General features: G+C 40.2%; 1 protein-coding gene across 3 annotated transcripts in view; it reads left to right on the top strand.

Moving 5' to 3' along the window:
- The first annotated feature begins 8,562 nt into the window (after positions 1-8,562).
- CAP2 (cyclase associated actin cytoskeleton regulatory protein 2) overlaps positions 8,563-21,449 on the top strand; it is a 76,372-nt gene continuing 63,485 nt past the window's right edge. For 2 of the 3 annotated variants that reach the window (XR_012041050.1, XM_072853295.1), the window contains exons 1-2: positions 8,563-8,717; positions 20,156-20,280. Coding sequence is in view for 2 of the 3 variants with exons in the window: in XM_072853295.1 (XP_072709396.1) it covers positions 20,157-20,280 (124 nt within the window). In the remaining variant the exon portion in view is untranslated. Of the gene's footprint in view, positions 8,718-14,780; positions 14,853-20,155; positions 20,281-21,449 lie in introns of those variants that run through there. The other variant, XM_072853296.1, reaches the window with a different exon arrangement.

The following is a 21,449-nucleotide window of genomic DNA, read 5'->3' as shown; positions in this document are numbered from 1 at the left end:
CAGTAAACGACCATCCAAGACATACAACCTTTTGGCTGGGGACCTGTATCACACAAAAACCAGGACAACCAATGAACAAATCAACCTTGAACAACTCCCATATGTGGAGCACATCAGGTTCTCTACAAAATTTGTTCAATAACACTAAACAAGGTTTAAGGAAGATCTGCTATGAATACTATGAGGATTTCTGGGAAAGCTACGCTTCAGAAATATTTCAATTTCTTAAACATTATTACATTAACACTGGTGAACCATTATAAATACTGATGGATGACTCAGGAAGAGGGGATTATAAGTGTTGCTCACCACAACTGATGATGTAGATCAGCCTATGGTTCCAAGAATGTTAATGTGGGGACCCTCTTCTCTTTTGTTTCCCCAAAAGATTTCACTCCATTGTTCCTCTAACACATTTTATTTTCCTTTTATTAAGTGCTATACAAAAGAACTCTCAACAATTCATTCCTTGCTGCTGCTGAAATGCAGCCCCTGAGGTCCTCCAACGTAGCCCCTAACTTTGCTTATCACTGAGGTACGTACACTGTGAGAAGATCACAGAAGCCATAGACAAACCATTCAACCGTGCTGAGGCAACCAACCACAGGTAAGCAAAACAGGTTTGGCTGATTACTACAGGCTGAATGAACCTGGTGGCTGGAAGAGGCTGACATTTCAGGATTGGTCAGCTGAGCTACAAGCAACAACCTTTTATATGCTGTGGCATAGATATGTGCCTCTAATACTGGTTTGATTTTGTAAATACATTCTTCATGGCAATAGACAACTATTTTCGTTATTACCATTTGATGTTTTATAAACACCAGAAGATACACAGCTTTGAAATAACACTTTATGGGAGCTGCAATGCCTGAGTCTATCTTCTACTGGGAAAATGAGTTGGAGCTGCTTACAACAAAAATTTGGAGAAATACCAGCTCAGCAGCTAGGCTGTAGAGGTAGATGACTAGATGACTTCCTACCAATAAGAGGGACAAGATGGAGCTGAACCTCACTGGGATCCTGAAAGGTCTCTTGCTAATCTGACATGTACATCAAATGTATAACAGTAATCTAATGAAAGACCTTACAAGTGCTTGTGGGCCACAGATTCTCTATGAAGGTGCTTCTGGGTTCTTTCCTTTCCATCTAAAATATTTATATTTTAACCTAATAGGATATACAGGAATTTGGATAAAAAGCTCTTTTATCAACTATTAGTTGGTTGTTTCACAAATATTATAAACTGCATTGTATTTACTGTTGAATTTATATTGTACTCTAAGCATTTCGGTTTTCCTTCAAATCCCACCTATATTGTCAACCATATTAGCTCAAGGCTAAATATCAAATCTTCATCATACTTCTCTCTTATGCTTCTTTTTTTATACTGTGTGATAAGTCAGTTACATTACTGGAAATCTGTATTCAACCAATAGTGTTGTTTCAGAGGTACTGATATAACTGAACCAGAATCTAAACTGAAGTTCTTATTTATACCAACACTTTATATATTTTTAATGTTCATGGTCTAATTCATAAATCAGCCTTAGAGTGTTGTTTTCCTTTCTTTTCCTTTGTGAAGATACAAGAATGGCACATTTGATGGGGGATTAAAAGAGAACTCCAAGATTAATTATTCAGGAGAGCAAACAATATTCTTTTCTAAAGAAAATGATAGCTTTTAGAAATACAGTGCAGTATGTACAGAGCCTGTGTAAATACAGGAAAGCAAGAAAATAAGAATGAAATAAACAACTAGTTTTGAAACAAAAAGATTCTTTCTGATATCTACATCATTGGCCTACATTTATTCAAGTGAAACATTAATCCAGAAATGTATGGTGAAGTGCTGACCTTGTTAGTCAGTGACAAAACACTCATTGACTTGAGGAGAACCAGGATTTCACTCCATCAGTGTGAAATATTTACAGTTCCTTCTAATCCATTTTAGGCATTAAATTTAAATATGTTTCGTTCCTTTGTTTTGTTTCCTTCCCTTTTTGGAAAAAAAAATAGGAAGACAGGAAGATAATCTGGCTGCTCCAGTACTTGGCTTGATTTATCCTAAAACCTTTTCTGACTTTATACTTACAAGGTTCTTATAAGAGAACAAACCTTTCTTTACTCAACAGAGGAAATTCTTCTGCCACAGCTGTATGGGAAGAACATGTATTGAGAAGAATAGATTTCAGAAAAGGGGGCTGGTCTTAAAAAGCTCTCAGAATATTGCAAAATAAAAAGATGCTACTCCATTTGCCATGGAGAATATGAAAGGTAAATGACTGTGCTAGGCTCTGTGCTGCTGTGCCTGATCAGCTCCTTGTATCTAATCTATGTAGTCATCATTTGTAAAATAATAATTTAGGCTGACAAAACTGCATATTAATATAAGTAATGTACTGTACCTAGGGATCCTTGCCAGCAGCCTCATTTTGCAGGAGGATATAAAGCTGAGATATCCTCACTCTTCAAGTCCTCAGTTGAGGGAGAGGTTGAAGGAGCAGAAGAAAATTCACACCGCTGTCACCCCTGGCATTCCAGTTCTGTGCTGGAAGAGCATAAATCACCTCAGTATCTTTCAAGAGCTAAGTAAAAGATTTCAAAGACTTACATTCAAAACTCGTGGTCTTTCCCCCTCTATTCTATATTAGGGTAGTAAGTGTATTTACAGAAGATATCTGTCAACAGCTAAATGGGTCCTTACAGGACGAGCCCAAGCACGGTGAATATGGCGAGGTAAAGGTCTTTATTTTCTGCTTGAGTAAACTGTTCTAACAGGGACTGAGCGCTTACCTCACTTTCCACCACACCTCACCCATCCAGCGCAAAGGAGCTTGGAGATGAACAAAACCAGCTAGGTACAGCGTTAGCAGAAGCAGGTAGCAAATGTCACCCAGTAGCAAATTAACTGTTGTGAAAGAACGGAGGAATTCTGCCTCTAAGGGGGTTTATTTGACTTACTTGGCCTGCAATTGGCGTTACACTACTTATGAACCACTGCCTGAATAAGGGCACAGTCTAGTTAAGTGCTTGGAAAAATACTAAATATATAACTGCCAGAATACACATTGGTTATCTGCCCACATTGCTATTTGATTATATCCTACAAAGTGTTCTCTCTGTAAAAAATTATGTCACCGAGTTATCAATTCATGTGATTTTACCACAAATTTTGCAAAATGTGGTGTTTTCCTTAATATACCATTTCCTAGAATCAGGTGATTGTGTAATTATTTCAAACAAAAATTAAGTTTCTAGCCCAGTGGGTTGTATTCAAGTAAACCTTGAATTCATTACTTGATTATTCCCCAAAATATCAGAAATAGCAATAAAAAGAATCTCAAATATCCCCAGCTTTTTAGAAAAAAATCATATATTCTGTGTGTCTGGATTTTTCAGTACTTCTGCTGCACTACCTGTCTGGGCTTTCCTATGCAACAAGAACATTGATCTCAGCGAATCATTATTAAGTCATCCCAGGAAAAAGTTTAGAGCTGGCTCTGTGCTTTCTACCTCTAGGGGCTGAAAAAAATATTTGCAGCCTCGGTTTACTGCGAAAAAAGTAAGCCATGGCAGAACCTCCTCTGCAATAAGCAGAAATGGCTCTTACTGAACACTGGACGAGGGATTTTAACCGTTAGTAGAATAGTACATGAAGAGGACTGATGCATTTTACTGATGATGTAGACACAAGTCTTGACAAGCTCTGCTCATGACATTGATGCCATCATACACATGGTGATGAAAGAAACAGCAGCAGATGACAAGGAAAATAATGTCATCTAGTAAGGGAAAACTGCAGCTGCAAGAAAACAGATTAAAACACCAGACTTTCATACATGACCCGTTTGTGCATTCTGAAGGTGACTGGAGCTCCTAAAGATGCTGGGACATTTTGAATGAGCCAAAGAAGCTGTAGCATGAAGAAGACCACAAAACATTTTTAGTAGTTTTTGACTTTTGGCAGTATTTGGGTACGCTTGCATTTTCCTCAGACACAGCTGGATTACAAAGCACTGACAATGACAAGGTCAAGAGCACAGACATTTAACCAGCTGCAATTATCCTACTACGGTGCTTCACAGCTCACATCTGGGGCTGGAATGGTGGCCCAGCATCACGGTAAAGTTGTCCTGAAACTCTGTCAAAGCAGAACTGTATATTCAACTACTAAGCTGGAAGCAGTACCTCACTTTGTTTAGTTGCACTGATGCATAACCCAAGGACACTGCTAGTCTCTTAATGGATTGCCTGCAGCCTAGATTGAAAGAAAGATCAAAACAGAACTAAGAAGCTCAAACAGAAACGCTAACGCTTCCAAAACAGGAAAACTAACATTGCCAATGAGTAAGACTTCATCATTCCTTTTGACTACTGCTTCCATAGGTTTCATACATAGCAAAAGAGTAGTTGAAGGTGACATGATAACATTACACTCACATACTTGAAAATTCTGCTTTCCTTCCTCTGATTCCCAGTTAAATCGTCCTCACTAAAATTTCCTTGCAAATTTCTGCCCATAATTAAATGAAAAACATGAAACTTCACTTGAAATCCATATCAAAACACAGTACTGTATAAAACAGGATTTTTAGCAAAAATACAACAGAAGCCTGTATCTCATGATAATAAATACGTAGGGCAATGTAAATACTTAGCAGAACTGGGGCCCAAGCCTACAATATTCACTGAGTAGCTTTCCCAAAAGAACAGCTCCACAGAACGCAATTAAACAGCAAAACTACCGTTAGTAAAAGTAGTCACAGAGATTAGTATTTGTGAGATCACGACATTTTCCCCTTGGATTCAGGAAAGCCCTTAAACATATACTGAATTATAAACAAGTAAGTAATTCCATCCCTGTGCAACAAGCTGCTTAAATACAAATGGAATGCCTAAGTGCTCTGCTACACAGGGATGCCATTACTCACATACTTAACGATAAGCACATGCTTATTATTTAACTTTTTATGTGGCCATGCCTAAAGAGAAGCATACAACTAATTAATGTACAATTATGAAATGAGAGTCCACACCCCCAGAGCTTACTGCATAAAAGAGAATACCGAGAAGAGATAAAAAAGTAATAGAGTGACATCTGTGAAACTATATGTAATTTGAATCTGCCTTAATCTTATTTTACAGGTGATCAGATTGAATGATGACAGATTTGGCAGAATCTTCCCTTTTTTTCCCAAGTGTCTTGACACTTGATCTGTACAAGATACCCACAGTGCTCTTCACAGATCCATTTAGTTAATTAGCTATATGCTGTTTTTCCAATTCTGTAGACTAAACAGCAGATTTGGTAAGCAAAAGGCATCTTGACATGTCCTGAATGCACTATTATTTAAGCAGATCTAGCAAGTCACACTACCAAGATTTTCACATGATATTCCAATCTATTTTCACATCAATAAGTGCTTGTGCAATTTTAATGGATATTAATATTTTCTGCATTGCCCCAGCAAAGATAGACTTCATGAAATCAAGGAAATGAGCGACAATATTTGTAGTATTCTCCAACTCATCTATGAATCACTTAGATGCAACTTATACCACTGGGGAAATTTTACAATCATGCACATTGAAAGTCCACTTTCAACAAATACTGGGAAGGTAAGCATTAAAATTTTCAACAGTCATCTTCTGTGAAAAAAACATGTATGCAAATAAAAGATGCACCAGAGTATTTTCTTCTAAGTAAGTAGGTTACAATGCTGTGATTCTATAGAGATTTTGATAGCCTATCTCTACAGCCTCTGACGTGCACTTTGGGATCCCTGCACAACTTTAGAAATACATTCTTCTATAAAAGGGAATAAAACATGCCAGCCTTGGCACAGATTGTCTGCAGCAGCAAACCCAAAAAGCAAAATGAAAAAAACCTATAAAGTTCTATTAACTGCCATACACTCCGCTCCATGAGCTACTAGATTTTAATGGGGTAGTTTCCCACAAGAGGGCTATTACTGCACTTCTTGCATAAGAGCTCCTCATAATTTCAGGAGAACTATAGCATAAATTAGAATGGTAAGGGTTTTTTCAATGTTTTGATCTCGAAGTTGGTGACCCTGTCCCCACTGAAAAAAGTCTACAAATAAAAACTTTTAACTTTTAATATTGCAATTACTGCCATAAATGTACTTTCTGCATCTACATCTAAGCCAATATATGAATGCATTGTTAGACTGAGGGCAAAGTACTCAGTACCCCAAAGTCTGATCTTCCAGTCATTCCTTGCTCAGTGTTTCACTTGATGCCAATGCCAAGCATTTTCAAAACATTGTTTTTATTGCTGTCCAAGCCTTCTTTTTCCTTGATGGGATGAAACAATAGCATGTCATCTAGCCAATATTTTTGCACATCCAATATTTCTCAAAGTCCAAAATTTGCACATCTAATTCCATTCTTCTTTTCAGGGGGCTGTTGCTCGGCCTGAGTTAATAACTACAAAGTTCTTTATAGAACTGCCTTTTAAGATTACCTTTATTTATACAGAAAGTGTAAGGCTCTCTTCTCCAGTTTTCAGGCGCTACATCTTACGTCTTTGCTTGCCACTGGGTTTCCTCTGTATTATGAGGTCACTTTACAATTACTGAATCTCCCTTTTTTCCCTTCTTACTAAATTTCTTACTTCTTGATGTTCCCTTTACCTTAGTCTCAGCCTTTTAAGTTTGCCGACATTCTCCTGGGGAAGAGAAAAAAGAACTTGTTTTGTGAAGAAAGCACTAGAAGTTGGGAGTGAAGATATGTTACAGGGGACTTGTTTTAGACATGCAGGGCATCTGCCAGTTTGGTAGCCTCCAAAGACTTTCCATGGAAAGGAAATGCCCAATGGTTTTTCCCTCTCTTCCGCATGCCTGTGATGTAAAAGGATGATGTGGAGTGCTTGACTGTGCTCTTACAGTAAGAGCTTGTCAAACTTTTCGTGAGCTAACTACCTTACATTTTTCTTGAATTAAATTAACATTCTACAGAAATTCAGTGGCATTTATCATCCTAAACTTTCCACTTATCACGCTGACACTGCACAGGTGTTGGGATTTTTTTTTCCTCTCTGAGCTGTATGGAATATGGACCTTAAGCTTTAATCTAAATGTAGTAGTTTCACAGTTTCTTAATCCTTTTAGGTTTTCTTTCCAGAGAGAGATCTTCTGGGCTTGTTTCTCGCTTCTCTTAAGTAGTTTCTGTGTTCTGTGCATTTTTGCAATCAGGTCTTCAATTCCATTCTACCTTTTTCCCTTTTGGAAGGTCTGGCAAGACCCTCTGGTTTAAAACCTGTGCTGTTCTGTTGATTTAATCTGGCTGTTTATACATGCCAAGGAGAAGTAGTTCTTTTCACTACGTGCAGGAAGCTGCAGCACTGATTTTTTGCAATTTCCAATGCCAATGACATTGCCTGCACTAGTGAGTTTGGATCCCAGACTGATCCTTGCAGTCAGCTTGCTTTTTCTTAATGCTGTCTTTAGGCAGGTAAGGTCTGTGAGTTGCTGTTAAAATATGACTTTCCTCAGCCCCCATTTAACTGCTGCACCATTAAAACAAGTTCTTGTGTTCCATATTTTACAGTGTTGTTGTCAAACCATCCGAAATGAAACACAAAGTCTTCTAAAATAAGCTATATATTTGAAAGGGAGAAGTGCTACTGATTTTCGCACAACCACATGGTTGACATGAAAAAGACATGTGGTCTTTTTTGTTATCACTAACTAATGAGTTATTTTTCCATTCAAGAGCCAACTGTTCCTTTAAAGGCTGTGAATTCATGGTCTTCCCCCAAGACTTCTGTGCAGAAAGCCAGCTCATTTGATACTTGGAGGTGAAGCCGATTTCAGGTGGATGATCAGATGCCCTTTGGGACCATGTGGTGACGAGCACCGCGTAATTGCAAAAGACACGTGCTCCCATTTGGCCAGGGGTACGGACTAGCGTGAAGCCCACAGAGCCTGACAAACGAGGCCTAGGCATGAGGGTTTGCCTACTGGGAGAAGTCCCGATTTCGTGGCCGTACTGAATGAAGGCAGCAACAACCCCACTGTGGGCCCAGCTATCGCAGTGGTCGGGCTACTACAGCTCAGTCTGGCTCAGAGTAGACAATGAACTACCTTGGTGGACGTGAGGCTGCCCTCAGCCTCCCCTGCCATGGGAGGCATCTGCCTGTTTCCACACTGGTCCCATTCTCCTTTCCCAGCGTGGGCTGGACCTGCGTGGCGTGGGGTGCTCACTTCCCACTCACCCGAGCTGTGCCCGACTGGCAGGGAGGCCTGCCACGCCTGCGGCCGTGGGTGCCCCTACCCTGGGTGCCTGCGCTCTCCCTGCTCCTCCGTGATGCTCCACCACTGCCATTTCCTCTCAGGCTCCGAGCCGCCGCACCGCCGCCGAGAGACACCTCTCCCTCTCCCTCTCTCTCCATTTTCACACTCCACCCACTTTTTGCTTTCTTTCTCCATCTCTGCCACCGTCTCTCTCTCTTTCTGGACTTGTCTTTATTTGGCACTCCCGGAAGCTGCTGGGCATTTCTCTCCCTGCCTGCCCGGGCAGCTGATGTGACTGACTGACACCGGCTCCCGCTGAGGAGGAGGAGGAGGAGAAGGAGGAGGAGGAGGAGGGAGAGCGGCGGCGAGGCGAGGGAGGGGGGAGCGAGTGACCGGCCACGGATTTTCATTGCAGAGAGGAGGGGGAAAAAAAGGCTACACGGGTCATCAAAACAGGTAACTCAAGAGCACGCAGCGGCGGGAGGGGCGGGATGCGGGGAGCGGCCCGACCCCCCCGGCCCCGGGCAGGCTGGGGCGGGCCCGGCGCGGCGCGGCCGGGGCCGTGGGTGCGCTCCCGCCGGGGGTGGCGCGGAGGGGCCCGGCCGCGGCGGCGGCAGCAGCGGACATCTTGGGGAGGGGGGTGGCGATGAGGCGACGTCTTCGGGGTCGGGCCGGGGGCTGCAGCGCGGCGGCGTAATTCGTTGAGCGGGCAGTGCCCTGGGCGCTATCTGGGTCAGGGCCCCGCGGGCGAGGCCGTGCTGACGGCCCGGAGGCCGGTCTGCCCCTCAACTTCCCTCCTGTCACCTGCGCCGGGCTGCGCACGGAAAGCCTCCCCCTCCCCCCGGGTGATAAGTGCAAAGAGCCGCGGGGAGGAAGTAATCGGAGGGGGGGGGGGAACCCGAGCAAAATACCCCAGCAGATGAGGGATCCTCTTTGGGGCTGTACCCGGATCTCCTCCGCCAAGCCCGTGGTCAGCGCCGGCGGCAGCCGTGAATGACTCCCGGGGGTGCTTTCGGCTGTGCCCCAGCCCCCACCCCGGCTCCCGGCAGCCCAGCTTTCCGACAGGTTATTAAAAATGCCCTCCGCTTGTTTATGCAGACCTGACTCTGTCAAGCGATGCCAGTCTTGAACTCCCTTAATCAGCGTAAGATGATCTAATTTTGAGGGAGGCAGCGGTAGTGCTGGCGGGTAGCTGGGCTCCGAGTCCTTGGTTCCTCCTGCACTTGGAGCCAGAGGTACGTGGTGGGGTGACTGAATAGTCTACAGGCTTAGCCCAGAGAAAAGGGTTAAACAGCATCTTGGGGTGAGAGAGCTGAAGACAGAATATATACCTTTATATAAAAATATGTAAGGGATTCTGCAGATACACGGTGACGTTCAGAGGGGGCAGGAGGAAGGCAGAAATGAAGAGCTGTGAAGCTGAGATGCTGCATTTTGCAGTAACTTGACATCTGAAAGGAGTACTCCCCCAGAGACGCAGCCAGCACAAAGCCGAGAACTTGTCATGACCCCACCTAAAAATGTGAAGTCTGTCCTTTGCTTCGAGGATTGCTATAGATCTGTATCTTAGCATTACATGATCAACAGTGAGGATTTTTATCAAGTAAAATTCAGATTCATAACGCGTAGGGGCAGTCTTAAAAACAAAGACCATCTGGAGAAGAAAACCTTCTTTATATGCATTACCTAAATGTGGTTGTTTTCCAATGATGGAAAATGTTTTCAGAAAAAAACTTACACAGAGGCCAGTCCATTAGGAAATAGCTGGAAGGAGTCTGCTTAGCAGAGGGGCAGGGTGGGATCAATACTGCAAATTTTTATGAATTTATTTCTTAGCCAGCCAAAAGTGGCAGTGGTTCACGGACTACCATGTTTCATTGTTCTGTGAAACTGTAGTCAGGAAACTAGTCCTACTTCAGAAATGTAACTTTAAAAATTATTTAGAATAGCAAAGTGGTAGATAGAATGAGTTGAAACTCAATACAGTACTCTCAAAGCTGGCCTTTTAAGACATTACTGCGAGTCAGATATCCTAATTTTATTCAAATTTTGTCCTAGCATTTCCTTTTAATTTCCATAATTATGGAAATGATAATAAACTTTTTTCTGTTTCTATACATTTTCAACACAAGGATTTCATAACACTGATTCTATTTTGAGCAAGTTTGCACAAGAACAAAGGCAACCCACCTTCTCTAGCAAAGCCAGGCACGTACAACAAAATGGCCCTTTTAGGTCTTGAGCATAACAAAAATGCTAGTCTTCAGAATATTCTTATGATTCATTTGTGTCTTCCCCTTCAAACGAATGCTGCTCAGATGTGGAAGGTGGACAGGCACAACTCCAAATATAATGAATACAATATGTTTTCTCAATTAAATAAAAATGAAGAGGTTGTTCATTAGAACAACTGTTACAGTAGAACCAACCTATGACATGTTTTTATTATTCTTTGTCAGCTATGGCGCTCACTTTAATGAGAAAAGTGCTTCTTGATATACCATAAGGAGTAAAGGTACTAAGATTACTGTATTAACCCCCCCATCATTAGATTTTCTAATCCCAGTGTATAATTTTTATTAACCATTTAAAATACATTGGAGACCCTAAGTTAGGAAAAAAAAAAGAATTAAAATTCCCCCAGGACTAAAATTCATGGGAATCTGAATTAGCAGGTATTGGAAAAGTAGTAGAGTGCAGCAAGGAGGGCTGGAAACCAGATGAATTGTATTCAGCTCCCAGCCTTGACGTTGACTTGCAACATTACCTGGAGCAAGTCAGATAATCTTTCCATGTTTCAGTCTGTGGCCTGTCAGCAACAATAACGTTGTAAGAGGTTTGAACTCTAGAGAGAAAAATGGTGAACTGCCAAGTATGTTGAAGAAGTATTCTTTGTGGTTCTGCACGAGTTTTAACATAGTGCAATAGCAGCAAACTCCATAGTTGCAGTTGCTGCCTACTAGAACATCTGGCTACATGAAAGAGAACATTCTTTACTTATTGTGCTTTTTGGGGCAAAATCAAAGAAACACCTGCAATAAATAAGGTATAAATTATTGCAGTTATTCAGACAGCTGTTTTATTATGAACTAGTTAAAAAGATTTTGCTTGATTAAGCACTCCTAATATATATAAATAATTTTAATTCCTTTCTCTAAAATTTTAAGTGCATCTTTTGCAATAGGGGGAGCAATTGGCAACTTGTCATTTTCCTGAGGTACAGAGTCAGCTCCAGTTGCTTGCGTATTTTTGAAAAACGAGTCATTTTGGCAGATATGGTTTACTGACTCTTCAAATAAGAAATGCTTTGAACTCTAAAGGCTCAGCTATTCTTCGAGAATGACACTGCTAGAACTATACTAGAATATCAACACCTTTACTAAGCAGCGTACATTGAAATGACAAAAGCACACATAAGCATAGCTGCAGCTATGGCAGAGATTCTGCTGATTCAGCTAGTTAGCAAGTGTATGGGTTTTGGGGTTTCTTAAACCTCTCTGATCTTTGTCACCGTGTTAGCAAGACTTTATGGCATAGACATGGCCTTAGTCCATACACATACTGGCTACTGTTGTCTTCATTTCACCCGTGTATGTAAGGTATTCTGACTATGTCCAATTTCAGGGACTTTTTGTTACCAAAAAAAGGTCCCATTGAGACTACTTTCCTGAGTATATACTAATGGCAATTGCTGTATCTGACCCACAGTTTTTCAGAAAATAGCAGGCTAAAGAAATTGCTTGTAAAATCCAAAATACTGGTAGTAGTATGCTGGGAATCAAAGGCTTAATGCTTTTGTAGCATATATAAAAAAATCAGGTAAATGCTCAAGTACATAATTGAACAGTGTCGTATTTTTCCAAGAAGACATGCTCAGATCCCATGCATTAAAGTTAGGTATTGTATTAGTTTAAATAATTAATTGCTTTCTGGAAGGAATGCAAAGAATGATTTACATTTCCATGTGTAATCGTCATTGTTTAGAGAGAAGAAACAGCAGAGTAATTCACCTAACAGCTCTGGGTCCTCTAAAGCAACCATCATAGAAAAGGCTAACTTTACAAGCATTTAAGATGGGTCCAGTTTGATCTTTCTGGGCTTCACGATACCTCACACTGAAACAGAGGAGGGATAAATAGCCAAATGTCTCAGATCTTGTAAGTGAGCAAGGTTGCATGGATTATCATTAAAACTCAGGACCTCTAAGTAGTAACCAGGTTATAGCAGGAAATAGAAAGGTCTTTTTTAGTAGCAGGTGGCCCATTTCATCCTGAATCAGAAGCAAAGGCACAACACATTGCGATGCTAGCAGTATTGCAGAATCAGTGGGCTAAATTTTAGAATGGGAGGTGGGCTAAGGCCTTGAGTTTTTGTGATCAATAAAAATCATAGATGAGCTGCAGAGCAAAGGGAGTACTCAAATGGCAAAAAGTTTGCTTCAGCCTTCCTGGCTGCTGCCATGCTGGAAGGAGGGCCACAAGCTGCAGGCTGAGTGGGGCAGCCACGATGAGCCTGAGACCATCAGACACAGAGTGCTGAGACCATAATTGCAGCAGGATGTTCTGGTAAGAGCAAGAACACTAGCTAACTTGGCTGAAATCAAGCCCAACTATTCAGGCTTTAGCTAACTTGGCTGAAATCAAGCCCATCTATTCACGCTTTGGCATGATATGGATATGCATGAGAAGTAGGGTATGGAAGTGTTGTGAAAGGCCACCCTCACAGCAAGCAAAACCGTTACTAACCTTGGCACTGAATAACTCTACAGTCTCATCTTTTCTGCAGAAGTAATTTCATAGTTTGTGTTTTTAGAGCTTGCAACACTATCTGTGTAGTTTTAACTTTCCCCCTTTGCTTTTCTCCTTTCACATCCCAGAAGTACTGAAACTCTCCATAAGGGTTTGTACTTTATGGAGTTTACCCTTTTGGGCAGTGCAAATTCAATTTGGTTGGAACCATAGCATAAAGAATCTTACTGTTCAGTTATTATGAACTGAACTGAAGCACTTTAATAAAATCAATGCCTGCATGCAGTATTTTCTCAGTTCAGCAAGGCAGCCTGCTTACATACAGTAATTGGACTTGTGACAGGTAATTAAATGGCTTGTAAGGCCTTTAGGATGCTTGATTACATGCAAAGCACCACACTAATACATAGTAAATGAGGTGGCTAAGAACATTGTGTTTCTGTTGATTGGAGAGATACTAAAACTCTTACACTTCATTGGAGGGAGAGGAGAAAATAAAACCAAGACAAAAGGCTATGAGCAGTGGTGACATAAAAAGGGAGCATAAAAAGAATAGGAGAATGTACTTAGAAACTGGGTTGCCTTGGTTATTTTAAGTCAATCATGCTTACACAGACTGTCAAGTCTTGACTGCTTCAGTATATCATTAAATAATGAACTTGTTCTTTGTGATCACAAAATTGATAAGACAGTCAAAATTATTCAGCAAGGGATAGGAGCTCTTCACAGAACTTACATATAATTAGAAAGTGAACTGATATTCCAGGAGATACTAAGCACATACATGAACACATGACATATTTTAAAGAATTCGTATTAAATTATCAAAGGCCTAACCACAGTCCATGCTATTATTACATTGACTTATAAACGCACAGCTTGACGTGTGCAGTTGCTCACCCATAATTATGGGAATAAACTGGGATGTGATAAGAAATCTAAAATGCGTCAACAGTCTTAGGGGTAGTTGTCAAAATAGGGATTGTTCTACAAAGCAGTTTTGTAATATTTTTTAAACAGTGAGATACAAAAATGCTTCCATTCCTTTCCTGCATGTCTTTGTAGACAGCAGCCTGATCACTGGGAGAGGGAGAGAAGCAGAGGAAGAGCCAGAATGCAAACAGAAAAGTATGCTTTGTGGTACCAACAGCATAAAGCCAGACAAAGGAAAAAACTTAGGTTAAATGGAAGAGGTGCAACATGAACCTGCTTTTTCCTCTTCTACACAAAAATCTTTTTTGCTTATAAAAAATAACCTTTTAAAAACACAGAGGGTATGCCAAAGAAAGGAGTCCACAGACAAGATAATTTAGGTAGCACACTCTTATGCACAGCAATAGAGGACTCATTTGTAGCATATCAGTGGTTTTAACACACACATTGAGCTATAGACAGATATTTTATGATGAGTATACTGGAGCCAGCCAAGACTTCAAATCAACTTATCCGTCAAAGTGGCACACCCATCCACAAAAAGAAGTCACACATTTTTGTCTTTCTGCTATTCCAGGTATAACACTTGTCCATTTTAACAACAACAACAACGTTGTCAAAATTCTAATACTGTTAGATATACAAGACTATATCTTTTACTAGGATAAAAAAAGGTATTTTTTCTCTGTACTTAAAAGAGCATTGCTTCCAAAGGAGCTTGTAGCAGATCTAGGGGCAAAACAAGAAAAAAAGGTCAGCAAAGGTTCTGGTTTGAACCCTGAATCATTCTCCTCACACAGGGCTTTACTGAGAGGTCTTCTGGTTTCATCCAATTTGACATCAGTTTGACAAGCCTCTGTTTACATTCCTCCCATACAGCTAATGGGAAACAAAATGCAAACCATACAAGGTAATGTTTCTGTCTGTCTACCAACACACACTTTCTTCTAACCAATGCTCCCTTGCTTTGCATTCTCCACCCAAAATTTTTTATGGTAGTAACCCAAATAGCTTCCTCGTTACCACTCAGCCAGTACCAGGCTGCCTGTGAGCTCTGCCTGGGAATGAGCAACCCCTGAGGCCCCAAGCCAGTGGGTTTTCATTGTCTGGACCAGAATGGGGTGCAGCAAGAATTTGGGTCTGATGCCAAAGGTGGCAAAAAGACTGCCCGCTCAACACAGCTTGGAGTTGGTACATACATTTGAATGGCAGTGTAGGAAAGCCAGCCATTTCAGGCTCAAGCTGACTGTGGTTTTTTTCAGAAATGAAGTGCCATACGGTGCTTTTGTAATTTGACGGGGTGTTCAGGAACGTGTACGCATTTCCCCTCCCTTGATATATATTGATATATATTGTACACAAGAACTCTTAGAGGACACAGTACTTTGGATCTATAAAACATGGATCTATGACTGGCTCTCTGATAGTACCAGCTGGCAATCTAGGTTTTTGTATATTTTATTTTGTATCTCAGTAGCAATTTATTAAAAGACTATGAGAGAAAGCACATGTGCAGGCTGCTATACTTTCAATAAGACTGTGATTTTCCAAGCAGTGTAGGAATGTTAGATACAATTAAAATGCCACATTGCTGCCTGTATTCTGTTTTAGGCATTGCCCTTCTTTGGCATAGCAAGGAAAAGCAAAATCTGACCTGTAGCATCTCAGGTGATGAGCATGAGTGAGACCTGGCTTAATTTTTCAGATGCTAGGTGGATTTGGAAGGACTGGTACTTAGGGGAAAAAAACCCCAAACAAAAAAATGAACAAGTCGCTTCTTTTTCTTCTAAATTAGAAGAGTGCTAGGAAGTAAAACAAACTGTGGAGCTTTATACTATCTCTTGCTGATGTCTGTCAGAATAATATCGTACTTTACATGGTGGCACCATTCCTGTGTTCAAAACTGCCATTTTTACATGCCTGATAAGTCATCATATGTTTATTTTTTCCCCTTATGCTACTATATTGCTTTTCCCTGTGGGCTTGTTATAGCTTGTTTCTTCTTGAGATAGAGCAATATGGTTCTCTGTCATAAGTCACATACAATGATAACAGGAATAGTACCTGTGTGTTTTGGCTTCCGGTTTGACTGCTGTTTGGGATTAGTATGTCAGGGAATTTTAGTCTACAGACAAGTTTTTTTTCCCTTGATGATAGATAAATGGTGCTTTGAGACAGATGTGAAATTGGGGAGAAAAGCAGTGATCTCCCAAGGCCTGTCTATAAAAAGAGATCTGCTTTTTGGTCTTCAGTGTGCCTTGGTCTACTTGGCTTTGGCTTCACTTCTTTTGGGGAAGAAACGACAGATGGTAGTATTACCACATGCCTTTAGCACTCCCAAAAAAGGTATCACTAACAGTAAACAGGGCAGATCTGTGGATCCTCCCCCTTATTTTTTGTGCACAAGAGACAGTTAACAATGTCAGCATTTAAATGATGGTCAGTAGATGTGGGTTGACACCTTTCCTGGCTCTTAGTTGACCTTATTTTCAATGAAGGACAGTGTACTTCTCCACTAAGAGAGCAATTGGATACAGGATTACATGGGAGTTGAAGCACTGTTGTTTTTAACTCCTTACAGGTGGTCAGCATCAACTCCCGGAAAAGATACGTGATTAACCCTGATAATCCACTTCAAGATCAAAGCTTTAATTAAAATCCTAGTAGACATGAGATAGAGAATCTGTCTTGATGTAAAAGTGTGTTTTATGGGAGTGGAAGCTCCCATAGATATATTTACATCCTCTTCACTTTTCATTAACATGCAAAGATTTTACTTGGCACTGTAAGTAGACCAGTCTTATTATTTATTTATAATACAAGCTCTGATGCTATATCACACAGACAGTATCTTCACAGAGTCAAGCTGTACCATTTGTGTTCTGACTCCTTTGGAGCTGTGGCTTTGTGGTGTCGGCTTGACCACGCAGAGTGCAGTGTGGAATGATAAGAAAATGCTGAAGGTTATCATAATATGAGCCAAATACGTGAATCCCTAAATAAAGGCAAAGATGTCAATGTTTAGATTGAGAACGGATGAAGAGAGTTGTCATGCTATTGTTCAGTGGAGTCTTCGCTTCAGAACAGTAACATTAATTCCAGTCTTGTTTGTAAGATAGATACCTAGTCAATGGATGGTAAAGTGAAGTGTAAATGTAAGGTTATATGTACAACTGATTTGCACTTGTAGTATTATATACAGTAACGGCAAAAGTATACTTGCACTTTATTCATACATGACAGGGATACCTGTGTGTATACTTATGTGCATGCATATATATCAGTATAGATACAAATACCATGTAGTCATGAATATACAAGTACACAGATAAAAAGATAGGTTCAGTGTAAACATAATGTTTGAGGAGTCCTTAAGTGTAACATTCCTTATAAAAACAATAAAAACCTGGCATCCCTAATTTTATGGTAAAAATGGTTCCTACTTCTGTCTAAAAAGGCTGTAACAATATATTATTGTGTGATTACCTCACTGGTGATACCTGCTTTTGGAAGAACAACACTGTAGTTCTCCAGCTAATGGGAATAGAATAAAGCTGTGAAGAATAGAGTGAATAGAAGAAGAAAAGACTATGTTGCAGCTGGAAAGTGTTGCATAAAAATGTCCATAGGGTTTTTGAGTTGGGTTATTCCCTTGAGCTTCTGACACCATAATCCATATTCTTAGCATCTTACAGAGGGCAGTTTGTTGGGTAGAACATTACAAGTCTGATCCACCTCTGTTAATTTGTGAGATTCCTCAGACCTCCAACTGTGCGCAGTCAAACATGTTGGGTTTGTAGTCAAACAATTGGGTCCTTCCACAGGCAAAATCGGGCTGAAGAGGCCAAAAAGTAACAGGTCTTCCAAAGAAATTCATACATGTCATCAAGGAAGATTTTAAGGCAGGTAAAAAAAAAATAACCTACCAGACTGTATCTTCAAATAAAGACAAACAGGAACTATACTGGAAATATAGTTTAAAATACTGATGAAATGAGTTGACTGTTAGTATGCTATGTTAGACCAGCCTGACTTTAGACTGGTTTAAAACATAACTTTTAAAACAGACGCCATTTTAGGCTTTTATGTAGCAGGGTAAAATGTGAAAAGAATGTCTCCGTAATATTTTTGAGGATTAACAGTGCTTTGTTTTAGAAAAAGGTTTAATATTCTCACAAAAGTTTGAACATTTCAGAAGGTCTCCTCATACCTTCATCTCATTCCTGCCAAGATACTTGTAACCTTACAAAAAGTTAGGTTTTTTTAAAAAAAATGCATTGATTTTTCAAACAGAATAGTGTGCATTTTCAGTATAAGCAAAGAGAGCCCTTCTGAATTTTGACAGTGTTTATATGCATACTGTCTAATGTCATCCTCTTTTGGGGGTTTGCTTTTTTATTTAACGTGAATAGGAAAAACCCATAAATTCCCGACAAAATTTTCTCATGAGAATGGTTCTCCCGACGGTTTCTTACTGTAAAATCTTCTGCTTCACTTTTAGGTCAAACACAAACCTCATTATATTTATAGGGTAAAGTCTGAAGGTCCCACTTTGTTTGACAGGCAGCATGACTCAGCAGAAGAGCTCTGCATGTTTCCACAGTCCTTGTAGCTAATCTTCTCTCGCACTTAATTTTTAAAAATAAAAATACTATTATTGTTTTTATTCATAAGAATTATTAATGCTAATTTGTGAATCAAAACCTTTATTTTCATGTTACTTTACTTTTTAGTTATAACATTTAGGCATTCTCCCCTGGGTATGGGGACAGTGAAGCAGCATTGTTTGTGTTGGTTGCTCGTGTTGCATCGTATTGCACAGTTTACTGGAATCTACTATTATGCTTTGGTATCTCTGAAATACTAGCACTTTTAGCAGGCTGTTCATCAGAACTAATACATTTACACATATATTCCAGGTATGCCTACCCTTTCTAGTCTACAAGCCATACAGCAATCAATGTCTTGTTGGCAGAGTGCCACAAGGTAGGCACCCCAGAGAGCTGCTGACTACCTGCTTACCCCAGCTGGGGATGCGAGTTGCCCCGTTTCCCCTACTTCTGCACACCCCAGTGCTGGGCAGGGGATGTAGCCTAGTGTGGGAGCTGAGCTGGAACTGTTCACAAGGATGATGTTAATCAAGAGCCATAGATCACCTCCCCCCCCCCCCCCCCCCCCCCTTACTGTATGTCACTTAGCAGAATAAAACGCAACCTTAAGTGAGGAACATGTACATTAAACTTGTTATATTAAATGATAGGGGATTTAAACATAGCTTTGTCTTTGCTTATATAACTGTTTCTCAGTCTGAGGTGTATATAGTGCTGTGTTCCCTAAGACATTGGCCAGTATTCAAAAATGTCAATGCCTACACTTTCTCACATGTAAGAAAGCAGATAATCACATTGTGGGGAAAGAAAGTAATGTGTGAGTTGTTAAAAATTTAACCTAATTTATATTTAATTTTAAATCAAAAGCACTGTAGCAGTACTGCATAAGCAGCCCCCTGAATTTTTTTTCTTTCCAAAGGTTAATTAGTGCTTGATTTAAAAAGCTTGGGAAACACTGATTCACATCAGGTACTTTCGTAAGAAAAAATTAAGTGATGGGAAATCATATCAGAAGAATAAACAGAAGACCTTCTTGGCTTCTTGTGTAGTCTTCAATAAAGTGGCTGAGTCTAACTACAAAGCATAAAAGACTGAGGCAAATTTAAGAATGTACCTTTTGAAAAATCAGGAGGTATACATTTAAAGTCTGGCTTTCAGTCAAGTATTCATTGGGTCTGTATTTTTGCCTCTGTAAATGGCTGATGCAAATAATTGTAAGCATAAGTTTCTACCAATTACATTTATAAGTATTTCAGTCATCTCAATATCTGATTGGGAGCATACACATGTATTTGTCATAAATTGTCCACATACAGACTGTCCAAATCTATTCTAGCAGTGGTTTGAATCTGCTGTTTACAATGAAAAAACAGGGCTGAATACTGATCATATTCCCTATTGACAAAGAAGCAAGTTACCCTATGTCAGCTGCCTCACTGCAACTGCTTATATGCCAGAAAGACAATACTTAAAAAATATGAGTTTTACCATAAAAGCTGATAAAAGATAAAGCCACAAGATGAACAGAAATGTAACATGAAGTGAAGCATGGGCTTTACTCAGAGGGGTCTAACACTGTTTCTGTCCTTAATGATTTTTTCAGAATGGCAGAGACTCATGGTTTGATGGAGAGACTGGAGAAAGCAGTGACTCGACTTGAATCGTTGTTTTCAGATTCACACAGATCTGGTGGAATGGAGTGTGATGCCATCAATGGAGTAAATGGAAGTAAGTCTGTTTTTTTGAAGTACCATCTCTCTGTTATTAAAAAATTACAAGCAGTGCACGAGTTTGTCTTCTAAGAAGGAGTGCAATCCCACCCATTATGAATTCCGTATCAAAAGAAAGTAATATTTTTAAAAATGAATTTAGAAATGTCATGTGACAAACTTAGTCGTACGCATAATTCTAAATTAATATAGCCTAGAAAATCCAAGATTTGACTAGTCTCTTAAATATACTGTCCATATTTCAAGCTTTATCACTTACCATTTTAGCATTTACATTGTTGTAGATAACTCACCATCTGAAAATGTCTGCTCGAGCCCAATTAGCAGAAGAAATGAGACATCTCCAAAATTTACAGCATAAATATTCCTGAAGAAGTCAGCAATGTAAACATTGAGATTATTTGCCAGCTCTCTGAATTTCATAGTGCAGACCTACTTCATTTAATTGTTTAATATCCTTAATCAAATATGAGTTTGTTCACAAGCATTTGCTCACTAAGGGCTGCCACACATCCATAGCCTTATGTTGTTATCTCTTGAGCTCTCCCTTCTCAAGTGGATCTCCAAAGCAGTACATTGGAGAATACACCAAAAAAGTCTGTCTTTGTTTATTCACATCATATCACCAAATCATATTTTTTCATTCCTTAATTTTTTTATTGTTCCTGAAATTTACAGGGTAAATAACCTTATAAATGTGGCAGTTCTAATGTTGATTGAGTAGAGGTGCCCTTTCCTTTCTCCAGAGCTTGTTTTTTCACCCAGAACCCCAACATATATCCCTTTATTAGCTTCATGTCCTTTGCTTTCTGTATTCCTTGGCCCTTTCCTACATTCTCCAGAGAAGAGCACATCCCAGCACGGACTCAGTTGCTGTACAGAAGCTGCAGAACAAGCAGAAAGTTGCAGGCAGCTTCCTTACTGACACAGAAGCAAGTCAGTGTATGTCAGCTGCTTTATTTTCCAGCTCTTACCCAACAACACATGCGAGGAACCTTCCCCACAGTCATGTGTGCCATGGGCCTACACACTGGCAGCTGCTGTGGGGCAGCTGACTGAAAGCAGCGTGTTTCTATGGCAGGAAGGGAGCATCTTCCAGCAGGCTTCCATAGCAGGTGAGTTAGCCTGTCAGAGTAAGCCTCAGTAATAAAACGTGTACAGTCCAGC

Source organism: Ciconia boyciana, chromosome 2 (genome assembly GCF_034638445.1).
Source record: "Ciconia boyciana chromosome 2, ASM3463844v1, whole genome shotgun sequence".
Lineage (NCBI taxonomy): Eukaryota > Metazoa > Chordata > Aves > Ciconiiformes > Ciconiidae > Ciconia > Ciconia boyciana.
This window is presented reverse-complemented; position numbering and strand designations above follow the sequence as displayed.